Raw genomic sequence first — 13078 nt, 5'->3', positions numbered from 1 at the left:
CACGCTGATTACCAAAAGTAGTTCCTGCACTACTTTTGGTAACTTTGGGGGCAATTTCAATAGGGGCAGGAACCATCACTCACTCTGAAATCACTCACGAAATCAGACTGACATGCGGGTTTGAAATCGTGCGAGTTCAGCTGAACTCGCACAATTTCAAACCCGCATCAGTGTGAACCTTATGTCAATCTAAACTGTTCTAATATTGCATCTTTCCCTCTCGGAAGCCTGCAGACACAAACCTAACACATGCCTGGCCATCAGTTATTTTTCATATATATCGTGCTTAAAAAGGTGTGCTGCATATATTAAAATACTCATTGGTTGGGCCTATTCTGTCAGCTTTGTGTTGTAGCTTTTTGCAATAAAGGCTTAAATATTTCATAGAACTGTGATGCCCCACATTTTCTGGAGCTTAGTAGCTGGATTATGAGTGTGTCTGTCAGCCATGTGCACTGACATACATTACCTGCAGGGAGCTACATAAATGTCTGTGTATTCCTGTTTTATTGAAGGCAGACTCCTGATGTGGAGATGGTGTTGAATGGCTTAAAAGAGGATTAAAACCACTGTCAAATATTTTTTGCTTCTTTTTAAGAAAAATGCATTTAATTCTGACTATTTCTCTGGATCTTGTGATAATTTAACACGCTATTTTCATTGAGGACCCATTTAGACCGGCAAACTGAGCTGATTGCCCATCTACTCATATGTGCTAGGAGACACCGTGCCGATACACAGATCCCGAAGCATTGCGCTGTTTACCTTTCTTTTCACAGAACTTTGTTGAAATGCCATAATTGACATTTCAACACAGTTTGATTCAGCACAGCAGCATTGCAGTGCAGTGGTTCGCCTCGCAACCTGCTGCTCTGAAAAAAGTGGGACTGGGTAGCTCCATTGCTTCTGGTGTGCATGGGCCCTCAGGGTCCCTTCACACTTGTCCATTTTACTACATGAAAATGCATTTCAAATAGTAATCTCATTCATTGTTATGTGACCAGTTCACATCTGAACATTGCTGCTTATTGTATTTTTCAATTATAGGGCATGCTGCACATGTGTTTAAGGCCTGATTCACACCTATGCATTTTTAGTGCTTTTTGCAATTTGCAGATTTGCCTTACAGTCCATTTAACATGGTTTCCTATGGAACACATTCTGTAGTGCAAATCTGCAAAATGCAAAAAGCACTAAAAATGACATAGGTGTGAATCCAGCCTTAAGCAAGTTAAGCAGCTCCATTAGAATGAGTGTATCATATAGTTTTGTCTGTCTGTCTGGAAAAATTCCTTGTTTTTAGAAGTTGTGATGGAACAAATATCTGATTTTGTTGGCATACCAATTGCATTTTTTTTTCTTTTCATGCATCTTCCATGTAGGTTCCACGGCCTGATAATAAACCGGATAACCTTGGCTTACTAACTCTAGATGAACCATCAACAAAGCAATCTGATTCCACTGTTATGGCTCTATGGTTGACTGAAGGGTCAAAGCAACACAGTGTTTCGGTGAGTAACTGTGTCAGGAAGTACAAATTATGGAAGCAAACATCATGAATCCTTGAGGGATAACATAGAACAGTATTTCCTAATCGTACATCACATAGTTCCTGTTAATTATGACCACTGCTGTCACCTACAGGTGCATTGACACTAGACAAAATAAAAGGGTACTTACCTAGCCACTTCAAGCCTGGAAGATTTTACCCCCTTCCTAACCAGAGCACTTTTTACAATTTGGCACTGCATTGCTTTAACTGACAATTGCGTGGTCATGCAGTGCTGTATCCAAACGAAATTTGCAGATTTTTTTCACCACAAATAGAGCTTTCTTTTGGTGGTATTTTTTTTTTTTGCGCTATAAACAAAAATATCCAACCATTTTCAAAAGAAAACAATATTTTTTACCTTTTGCTATAATAAATATAGCCCACATTTCTTCATCAGTTTAGGCCAATATATATTCTTCTACATATTTTTGGTAAAAAAAAAATCGCAATAAGCGTATATTGATTGGTTTGTGCAAAAGTTATAGTGTCTACAAACTATGGGAAAGATTTATGGCATTCTTATTATTTATTTATTTTTTTACTAGTAATGGCGGCAATCTGCGGTATTGCAACAGACAGATCGTATACTTTTGACACATTTTTCAGACCAATGACATTTATACAGCGAAGAGTCCTATAAAAATGCACTGATTACTGTGTAAATGTCACTGGTAGTGAAGGGGTTAACAGTAGGGGGTGATCAAGGGGTTAAATGCATGTTCCCTGTGTATTCTAACTGTATGCAGATAGGACTGAGTAGGAAAGGAGACATATTGCTATTCCTACTTAGTAGGGACAAACGACATGTTTCCTCTCCTCTGACAGCACAGGGATTTGTGTGTTTACACACCCAAATCCCCATGCTGGCGCTCATGCATGCGATCGCATGTGTGCCCGGCAGCGATCATGCCCACCAGCCACGCACATCGGGTCCCCTGCCCTCTGGTGGTCGAAAAAGGGAAGGACGTACCCATACGGGATTTCGCCCATAAGAGCCATTTTGCCGCAGTATATCTGCGTGAACTGGTTGGGAACCGGCTAGGCATATCACCTTGCAGCACAGGACAGTCTTAGTTTTGTGCTAGTGTCATTTGGTGATGGATGTGCCTCTGAAGTCTATGAAGAATCCTATCTATGGTCATTTGCCTCTGGATTTTACTGCCTATTCTATATGCCCCTGCTGGGGAATAAGAAGGGCATTTTCCGGATGGTACCCAGATGCCACCGTGAAGGTTGTCAGCCAGCACTGGACCATGTGGATAGCAATGACCTGGGTACCTGGTATCCAGTACCAATGCTCGCAGGTTGCTATACAGGTCCAGTGCAGGGCTCCCCAGGGAAAGTTATATCCCCTTAAGCCCCTTTGGGGCAAGCCCACTGTGATGGGTAAAGATTTGGGCATTCTGAAAGCCCTGCAGCCTAAACCGGTGAGTAACCCTGTTTGAAAGCTGCTCCTATGGCTATCCTCCTTGCATACAGTATACCCCATACTGCAGGATCCTGTTCTGATATGTTGCTGCAGGTGGGGCAGATTGTGAGCTGCCTGTGTTTGTTACTGTGCCTTCTGACAATAGCTAGGTCTCTGATACTGTGTTTGGTGGTAGTGGAAGGGGTGAGTCTGGCTGGTTGGTGCATACAGTGACATGACGAACACATGCGTGGTCACAATTATGGATTCCCTGGGTGCTCTTACACATGTGGATAAGCTCCTGTGAATATACCTCTCACTTCACGACACAATGGCATAAGCAGTGCTGCAAGACTCCTGACCCAGGGTATCGCTCTGCAAAACACTCCTTTCTGCTGGGTGGCCGTGCTCCCTGGGAGGCCTTGCATCTCTCAACAAGCCATGGTGGATCTCAGGTGGAGGTGTGGGGGTAAGGGTGAATTAAGAGGAGTAGGCCCCTACAGAGTTTACCCTGTAATAGCTACTCTCAAGGTCAGATTAGTTCTGAATCCCTGTCCTTATCTGGTCTTTCCACTGTTTCAGGGCACAACCCTTGGTGTCTAGGGAGGAATTTTTATTAGCCATGTCAGGCTAATGAAATCTGATTTCTTTTTATAAATGAGCAGAAACTTAGACAAAAGAGTGGCCGTGGGTAAATTATACTGTGTTTGACATAGTTCCCCACATATGGCTAATGTGTAAATAAAGTCTACAGGCTCAGAAAATTCAGGTTGCAAATGGATAGAAAACTGGCTAAAAGAGTAGTGCTTAATGATTCTTGCTCTGAATGGTCTAAGGTTATTAGTGGTGTATCCCAAGTCTTGGCACCTTTTAGTTTTTAATGTGTTTATAAATGACATAGGGTCTGGGATTAAAAGTACCATTTCAGTGTTTGCACATGACACCAAGCAGTGGAATTCTGTCCATACAGGATGTCTCTAACAAGCAGCAACTATACAACCATATGGCAAATGAGGATTATTGTTGATGCATTTAAAATGATGCACTTGGGTGGTAAACAAATACATAAGTGATCCATATAGTAAACTTGGTGTAGGGTTATTCACTTTCAGGTCATTACAGAGGAAAAGGGGGCACTCTTTGCATCTGGAGAAAAATAAATTAATTTTCTTACATCAGGGGACACAGAGCCATAGTAATAACTATGTGGGTTATATCGGACCATCAGGTGCTGGACACTGGCACACCCCTTAAGGCATGAACTTCTTACACACAAGGAGGTCTATTTGTGGCCATTTCTTCAGCTCCTAGAGACTGGGAACTGAATGAACTTTACTATTATCAACATTTTCAGGTCCTTTACTGAGATAAAGTAGTATTTCAGAAAAAAAGCCTAAGGGGTGTCTTCTTTCTACCTGCACTTCTGCATTAGGAGGGTCTCTTGAAAAAAGTACTCAATCAAATGAACACTGCCCCCTTCTAAACACTGTTGGCCGATATTTTGTACCAGTCTTTTTATCACCCCTGATACCCAGGAGGAGATGCAGCATATATATGTGCATAAATAAATCACCAATAATCTTCTTGCTTCTGCATCCAACATGCGGCCCCTCTGATTATTTTTTCTTACCAGGTCAAACAAGCCTGGTCTTGGTCTAGAGGTGAATGGATCCAAGTTGAGCTGTTAGTTATAAATTGAAGCCAATGGAATTCTGTAATTTATTCTACTGTGGATTCCCAATATTCACAACCTATTCTAAGAAACAAAATAGTTCAAAATTATTTAGCGAACGGTACATCTATAATTATAATTAAATAATTTTTCTGTAATTCCCACATAAATTTACTGCCAGTCTAATGACAATGTAAAAAGCACAACAAAGCAAAGGAGGACCCTTAGCTTTTCATGCTAACGTTATGTCTTCCTAGCAGCAGCAAATAAAAGTGAAGAGTCTGGACAATGCAGAAAAGAATCACAAAGCTATAGATTCTTGGATGGCAAGCATCAGTGAATTACATCATTCAAAACCACCTGCCAGTGTTCACTATACTCGGTAAGTTCTTAATTTTTTATTTTATTTTTTTAAACATATACCCATATATTGGTCTGTACTTGAAATAGCTCTGCCTGCAAATTGGAAGAGGACCTCTTCCCTGACTCCCATGGTGTTCCTCATCTTTAGTTTCCCACAGATAGCTCCAGCTCTAAGGATTTTTCATAGACATTGATAAAAAATTTCAGCTGAAATCGTTTTTGGAAACGGATTAAGGAGGACTAATGAACGATAAACTTGATAGACATTTACATAAGCAGGTCAGATAAACAGAAGACAGTATGAGAAACAGCAGTTTACACAATTCACTTCTCTTTCTTGCACAAAATATTTGAATACAGTTTGCCTTCAATGTGTCAGTCATTGCACAGAGGCTCGGCCAGTGAGCAAGCCATTTGTTTATGCATATGGAGCTGCATGCAAACAGCCTGTTTTGGCCAATGAAGGTGCAGCGGCTGTACAGACACCTGAGTTTGTCAGGTACACTGGGATGGATGCACAGATGCAAACATACACTGTATGCGCTCAGGGCCATACACCGTTCCGGCTTAGCTGTCAAATTCGGATGTCTGTACATCTGCTGTGCCATCATTGTCTAGCATTACTTTTCTGCACGCACCTTCATGCTGTTCCAGACACATGACTTCTGCACACTATATGGACCTCTATGCCTGTGTAAATGAGTCTTTAAGGATATGATAAGTCTCCAAATCCGATTCTAAGATGATTTCCAGTAAATATTAATATGTCCTCTTTTCTTGTAAGTGCATCTTAAACATATAAATCATTTGTCTCTAGGCCTATGCCAGAAGTAGAAACATTAATGCAGGAGTGGCTGCCAGAATTTGAAGAACTCCTTGGAAAGGTTTGGTTACTAATGTGAAATTCTTATTCTTAGATTACAGAACAGCCATTCTAAACTTCTGTCCTTGCTTGTTTTATCAGGTTAGTTTACCATCAGCTGATTTGGATTGTGACCTAGCCACCTATATTGATATGATATGTGGTAAGTTTGCAAATCAGGAATACAAGCCATTTTCTCAGTGAGGAAGCTGATGGGCTCATAAGGACAAGCTGCCAGATGTGCGTATGAATAGCTGCAAGAACTGGAAGGAGAGAGCCTGAGGAGCTGCTGAGGCTCTCTTCTATTGGGAGAGCGCTGTCTGGGAGATGTCCAGATGATCTCCTGCCACTCTGCTACCTGGCCAAATTCTTCCTATGTTAGTGCCTGCATGCTAATATCCCCGGGAACTGTGCACTTGTTCTTGTAAGGATCTGCAAAAATCCCTACTGTACCAATCTCAGGCTCCCTTTCTCCAGTTTTCAAAGGGTATTTGACAGGTAATAATGAGGTGTTATATTGCCTCCTCACCACCTAATTTAACCCTGTATGCTGCACTACCGCGCTGCAATTGCATGCATCGCAGCCATATTAAAGTGGTTGTAAACCCTTACACTCCACTTTAATCTGCAGGTAAGCCTATAATAAGGCTTACCTGTAGGTACCATAAATATCTAAACTTGCACCGTTTAGGAGATATTCACTATAACAGCATATGCCGGCATCATCGGCTCATACACACGTTCCTTCAGCTGCTGTGCCGTCCCCAGCGGCTCCCACGTGCATGTGCGGGAGTGATGTTATCGCGGCTCCAGTCAATCACAGCACCAGAGCCTGCGATACCCGGAAATAACTCTGGGAGACATGTCACTGGCCACAGCGGTGTGCCGGGACCTCTGCGGGGTCTTTGCTCTAAGGTAAGTATATGCATAATAGCTCATTATGCCTTTGCCTTGCAGGTTTTTTTTTTTTTTCCGTGGGTTTACAACCACTTTAAACTCAATGGGAGAGTTTGACAATCAGTGCCACTTATCAGACTCTGGAGTCCATGTTAAAAATTCCCCGCCACAGCATGTGACTATCTCTGGCCGGCTGTTATTTGATATAGTTTGTGTTGGCGGTCCAGGGGGCTGGTAAAACTGCATCTCAGCTGCCTGTTTTACCCCCCCCCCCCCCCCCCCCATTTGAAAGAACTATTTCATGAGCAGTTGTACCTATTATACGTAGTACCGTAGTGCTTGTTTTCTACATGTTTATGTACTTATCGACCTTCTCAGGTCCAAAATGAATATTTGGAAGAAATAAGTTGGGCCCTCCACAACAGTCCCAGTTTCTCATGTGACCCCTTAGGAAAATTAATTGCTCACCCCTGATCAAGACTTAGCTTGATTGCACTGACTGGCAGGGACGTTTCTTTTAGCCTTTGAATATACATAGCAATGTGCTACAGACAGTCAACAACATGATGTAGGAAAGACTGTCTGTCGCCCTCTTAGGCCCCTTACACACGGGTACCATCAGTTTAGCCACGTTAAAAACCTATCAGTTCTGATCCATTGACTCATCCGTCTTCTGTTACGTTAATCTCCATTTTCATCCATCTTCCTTTACGTTAATATCCGTTTACATCCATTAATGTACAGGTTTACATCCTTTTTTTATCCTTTTACAGCCGTTTCTGTGCCTTTAAGGAAATTACCCAGAAAGCATTGCTCCTCCCTCCTATATTGACATGCGTGAACAATTTGCTGACTACTTATTATCTCCATCAAGTTCCATGGCAGTACATATATATATATATATATATATATATATATATATATATATATATTATATATAAAAATGCAGTGCAAATTTAAATGTATTATTTAATTAATTTGGTTATTTCATTGTGTTTTGATAGCATAAAAAGACACAAAAGCACATGATATGTTCAAAACAGTTTTAGTTTTATTATTCTGCTTAACTCGTTTAAAATAAAGGTTTTTTAACTTAGTTTTTTTATTTGTCAAAGTATGAATTATTTCTTCAAAACAGATTTAAACTGACCGGACGTTGACGGACATTGTCTGTTAATATCCGTTTTGACAGATCTGGATGTAGCCTTGTACGTTAAAAAAATTGATAAAAACTGAAACGGAGGTTAACGTATGGTCATCCGTTTGCCCATAGGAATGCATTGCCATCTGTTGACGGATGGAAGAAAAACGGATAGACGGTCCATCCGTGTGAAAGGGGACTTACAGTCCTCCCACACTAGGCCATGACCTATGTTGGCTATGCAGAAATCAGTCCTGGATCTTTAATTTATAGATTTTATCCTCAAAGTCTGTGAGATAAAAGAAAACAATAGGTGATATATGATACAGGCATGTGTCAAAAACTAAGACTTGTTTGCAATGACCCTTTAAAGATATGTGTAGCTTTTCACATAACTAAAAAAAAGGAATATTAGCCACACCTTTTTCTTTATGAAAATGTACTTGCTTGTTGCTATTATGATTGTCATATTACAGTTGATTTTTTTTTTTTTTTTTTTTTTTTAGGTATCGTAGATATCCCTGTTTATAAGAGTCGGATACAGTCTTTACATGTCCTCTTTTCTCTGTACTCTGAATTTAAGAACTCTCAGGTCGGTACTTGGTTCCTAGGATCACTTTCTTTTCCAGTATCTTTCAGAACGAATAACAGGGGATTATTTGGTGAAACATTTAAACGCTAACTCCAGCTTTTAGACCATATTGTATGTTACATGGTTAAAAGAGGACCTCCACCTCCATACTGATCTCACCCCCCTTCCCCCATGATAGCACGCGGTTGTAGTACTCCCGTAAGTCCCACACAACTGCGTCATTAATTTACAGAGATGTGCGCATGGATGACGTACAAGTCCTGTCTGCCACTGCAGCAGACAGCCTTGTAGTTCTCAAATGAATATAAATGTGGTGATTACCACACTCGTAGTCCATTGACATGTCCTCCAGCTCAATAACTGAAAGTCTGTATCTTGGTACAGACAAGGAGGTGGAGGAAAAATATGCAGGAGCCTGTGCATTGCACCTGTAAACCATTGATCGTGATTTCAATGCTTTGGAAGATAAATTGCAAAATAATTTTTTTTTTTAAAAATGTACGTTGTTTTCTGAAAATGTGAGCGCATTTATTATTTTTATACAAAAGGTGGAGTTAGCCTTTAGAGAAAAAAAAGTATTGCTTGGCCTGTCCCCTCTCCAGCATTACACTCGTCGTTAAAAAAAAAAAAAAAAAAATCAAAAGTTACATGCAGAAGGAAAGACTGGAGGAGAAAGTCAGAAAGGGGGTTGAGCTGTAGTTGGACTTTAAACTGGGTAGTTAAAGCTGAACTGTTGGAAAAAGCATTTTTATTAAGATATATTCCCAAATAGTCACAAAGGATATAAATTTAGTTTGTGAAAACCAAGTGCCTTTGCAGGCCCATGTAAAAGTAGAAATGATATCCTCACTGCATTGTGCAGAGCTGTAGGAGGGGCCCAGCATATCTGCCCACTAAAGGTTGCCTGCAAACAACTACAGGAAGGGGTGGAGACAAGACCATTCATCCTGCGCAAGGAGAGAAAGCAGCAGTGACTGGTCTTTATTACAGGAAGCTTCTACACAGAGGGAAAGTTTCACACTGGATTACTGCACAGATCTTGACGAAATGCACAAAGCACACCCAAGACACTTTTAATTTGAGTATTTGCTTATCCCAGAGTCTAGCTTTAACATCAGAAAATATAAAACCGATCATTCTAAAATAATTTTCTTTATTAAAAAATAATGAAACTTACTCTTACAGCTACCAGTCGGCTGTTTAAAAACTCCACACTTAGAAGTAAGCTACATTTCATGTTTCTGTTGGTAGGCAGGTTTCTTGCATATGCTTTCATGCAAAAAGATTCCCCCCCCCTACTGCTATTATATTCTGACAAACGCTGCTGGTGGCTGTCAGAATGCCCAATCAGCGGCAGCATTTGACTGAGTGCAGCTGTTGTTTGGCTTACAAGTTTCCTCCTGGCCGCTTTGATTTTTCAATTGGTAGACGTCTGGCGGAAAGGGTCCAACAAGGCCACCCAAAAAGTGAATTTCGTCTAGTTTATTGGGAACTGGCTGAAGTTTTCACAGTGTATAGCCAGATTAACGGGTCTAGTCAATACTTTAATTGGTCTATTCTGTATAAATTGGATAAAAGTGTGAATCCTGGGTGAAAATTGTATGAAATGTTTTGCAAGTGGACCTCTTTGCTACTTACACAAGTAATAACAAATGATGTTAAAAGAGGGGATCTCCAATTTACCAAACTGCAGGTAAAAGCACAGAAAAATCTGTTAGCTGTTATGCAGCGTACACACGATCGGAATTCCAGACAGAAAAAGACAGATGAGAGCTTTTCATCGGAAAATGCGACCGTGTGTATGCTCCATCGGAATTTAGCTGTCCGAATTTCCGCCGGCCAAAAATTGATAGCATGTTCTCAATTTTCCCGATGGAAAAACGTTCTATCGGTAATTCTGATCGTGTGTATGCAATTCCGACACGCCAAAAATCACGCATGCTCATATTCAACTACGAGACAGAAGCTATTGGCTACTGAACTTCCTTTTTCTAGTCCCGTCGTACGTGTTGTATGTCACCGCTTTGTAAACTATCGGAATTTGGTGTGACCGTGTGTAGGCAAGACAGCTTGAGCCGAATTCCGTTGGAATTCCATCGGGAAAACCATCAGAGCTTTTTCTGTCGAGAATTCCGATCGTGTGTATGCGGCATCGGGGAGAAAACTTGTAAGTGTTGTTTGACTACGCTACAGAAAAATCAGGTCACCTATTCCCTCAGACAGGGCTGTGCTGTGTGGCAGAAATGAGTAAATTGTAGGAATGGATAGACGAGTAGAAATTCTTTGGCAAGTACCACCGTCCCCTTGGCAGGTAAAACATCTGTTTATATGGCTGTTTGCCTGGACTCCAGCTTTACAGTTTAACACTCACCTTGTAGAACAGCCCATTCAGTTTAAAATAGAAATAAACAAGCAAGACATTTCTGTGTGTATATAAAAAAACATTATATATACCTTTTCCCCCTTTTTATAAGTGATTACATACCTTCTCAGCTGCATAAGGAGTTCAAAGAGGTAGGGGAGGAGAAACAGCAGCACACTAAACTTCCCAATGAATGGCTGTGTTTGGGGGTGGGCGTGTCAGGACAAGTCTGATCATTAGAGGAGAGCACAGGCTGAGTTCTTAGCACAGCTAGAGAACTGACCAAGCTGTCCTCTTATGCCTAGTTTGGCCAGTTTTTTCATAGGAAAGCAGAGAGACTGGCAGAAGCACCAAGTATTTCACACACATTAAACAAAATAAAGAGAACGGTATACTTTTTCATAGAAGTATATGGTACAGCATGCACATGTAAGGAATATAAAATGTTGGGTTTGCATATTCTTTAAATCAGAACATATCTTCCTGGCTGACTACGTATTAACTCGCTTTATACTAATAACATTTTTATCTCTTTACAGCATTTTAAAGCTTTACTTGAGGGAAAGAAGGAAAGAAATTCATCTGGCAATAGTGCAACCACAAGCAAGGATAATGAAAGTACCCCCTACAACTAAAAAGATCTTCTTTATTAACTTTCTGACTGATCTTGTGGTAAATATTTACAGGATTAGTCTATCCAAACAGTCTACTTGTTACTCTACACTTAGGAAGATGCTGGAAATCTGAAAGAACTGGACTTTAAATGTATTTTTCTATAGAGAGTGCATCAAGTTCGGGAAGACACAAAACATTGGATGTGGGCACACACAGATTCATAAATGATGGCAAGGAGTTCTTGCCACTGGAGTCTCCAAGGGATTGTTTTGCAATTGGCCACCTAAAACACTAAACACGTTTTTCTTATTTCCATTTTTTTATGAATCATCCACATTGGTTAGCACATGGAAAAGTAAAATAGAAATTAGTAAGTGGTCTCCAGTGTACAAATGATCATGAAATGACCCTTGTTATTCCTAATCCTATGCCATCTATGTATATAACAGCCAATAGGAAAAGAATTTTAGCCAATCAAGAAAGCAGGGCTGATTTCATTTGTATCTTGGCTGATGTCATAAAGCTAGTGTGGATTTTACAGTGTTTGAGCTGCTATCCGGGAATTGTTCAAGAACTGTGACATGAGAGAGGGAGCAATATAGAGCTTACGATGGCTTCTGTGCAAAGGTACAGTTACATTAGATGGCAAGAGGAATAGCATGGATTTTTTTAAGTGTAGTTGATTTAAAATCTCTTCTCTAATTTATGCACTTGTGATACTTTGTATATTTCTATTATATGAATTACATTTGAACAATATTTACCCTTAATATCATCAAAGGATCACATCAATATATTTTTTTTGTCCTGTAGATCTTTGTAAATACAAATGTCTGTGAGAATTATATACTTTATTTTCTGCAAAAGTAATGTTAATTCCTTTGTCTATATTACATTTCACATAAAAAAATTTAAAGCAAGAGTGTGTTTTTTTTTCTAACACCTACAGGAGCCTGTCCGTAGCTACAATTTCTCTGGGACCCTCACTCAGTGTTAATAAATGTGACAGGTGGTGTTATGGAACTTTATTGAGGTGTAGATGGAGAGGGGGGCACGCCAAAGCAGAACCTTCTGAGGTCTACTTAACATTTAGGGATTGATTTACTAAAACTGAAGAGTGTAAAATCTGGTGCAGCTCTGCATAGAAACCAATCCACTTCCAGGATTTTTTGTCAAAGCTTAAGACAGAGACAGATACGAGCTGACAGGCAAGGAGGAAGGGGTGAGGGGGGAGAGAGGAAAGCAGAGAGGAGAGCTGCGGACGACAAAAGGATGTACACTGACCACAGTGGTCAGGGCTCAGCAGCCCTGATTATTGTGGTCAGCACAGGGAAGGGGACAAAAGAAGTAGCAAGATCAGCCAGGTTTTTTTTACAGTTTAGAGGGGCAGATTACATAGCACAAGAACTGTACTGTTTAATCTGCTTTAAGGGACCAGGATCTCTATATTGTTTTGTTTTTTTTTACACTTTAATTCATAACCAGTGGCAGACATTATTAACTATAGTTTTGAACTTTCCTCCAGTTAGTTTGAGGTCATGTCCCTGTGTTCTTGATTTTGGTTTCATATTGAAAAAACTGCCCTCCTGAACCTTATTCTCCCCCTTGATGTAT

The 13078-nt window shown here is 40.3% G+C and overlaps 1 protein-coding gene across 2 annotated transcripts in view; it reads left to right on the top strand.

Moving 5' to 3' along the window:
* Window positions 1-12384, top strand: part of IFT46 (intraflagellar transport 46) — a 43038-nt gene extending 30654 nt beyond the window's left edge. Inside the window, exons 7-12 of one of the 2 annotated variants that reach the window (XM_077456827.1) lie at window positions 1383-1511; window positions 4893-5014; window positions 5813-5879; window positions 5960-6020; window positions 8402-8487; window positions 11389-12384. In XM_077456827.1, the coding sequence (XP_077312953.1) occupies window positions 1383-1511; window positions 4893-5014; window positions 5813-5879; window positions 5960-6020; window positions 8402-8487; window positions 11389-11484 (561 nt within the window). In that variant the 3' untranslated portion in view covers window positions 11485-12384. Of the gene's footprint in view, window positions 1-1382; window positions 1512-4889; window positions 5015-5812; window positions 5880-5959; window positions 6021-8401; window positions 8488-11388 lie in introns of both variants that reach the window. The other variant, XM_077456826.1, reaches the window with a different exon arrangement.
* Window positions 12385-13078: the final 694 nt, after the last annotated feature.

Source organism: Lithobates pipiens, unplaced genomic scaffold, assembly GCF_037356315.1.
Source record: "Lithobates pipiens isolate NorthernLeopardFrog02 unplaced genomic scaffold, aLitPip1_a1.2 Scaffold_27, whole genome shotgun sequence".
NCBI lineage: Eukaryota > Metazoa > Chordata > Amphibia > Anura > Ranidae > Lithobates > Lithobates pipiens.
This window is presented reverse-complemented; position numbering and strand designations above follow the sequence as displayed.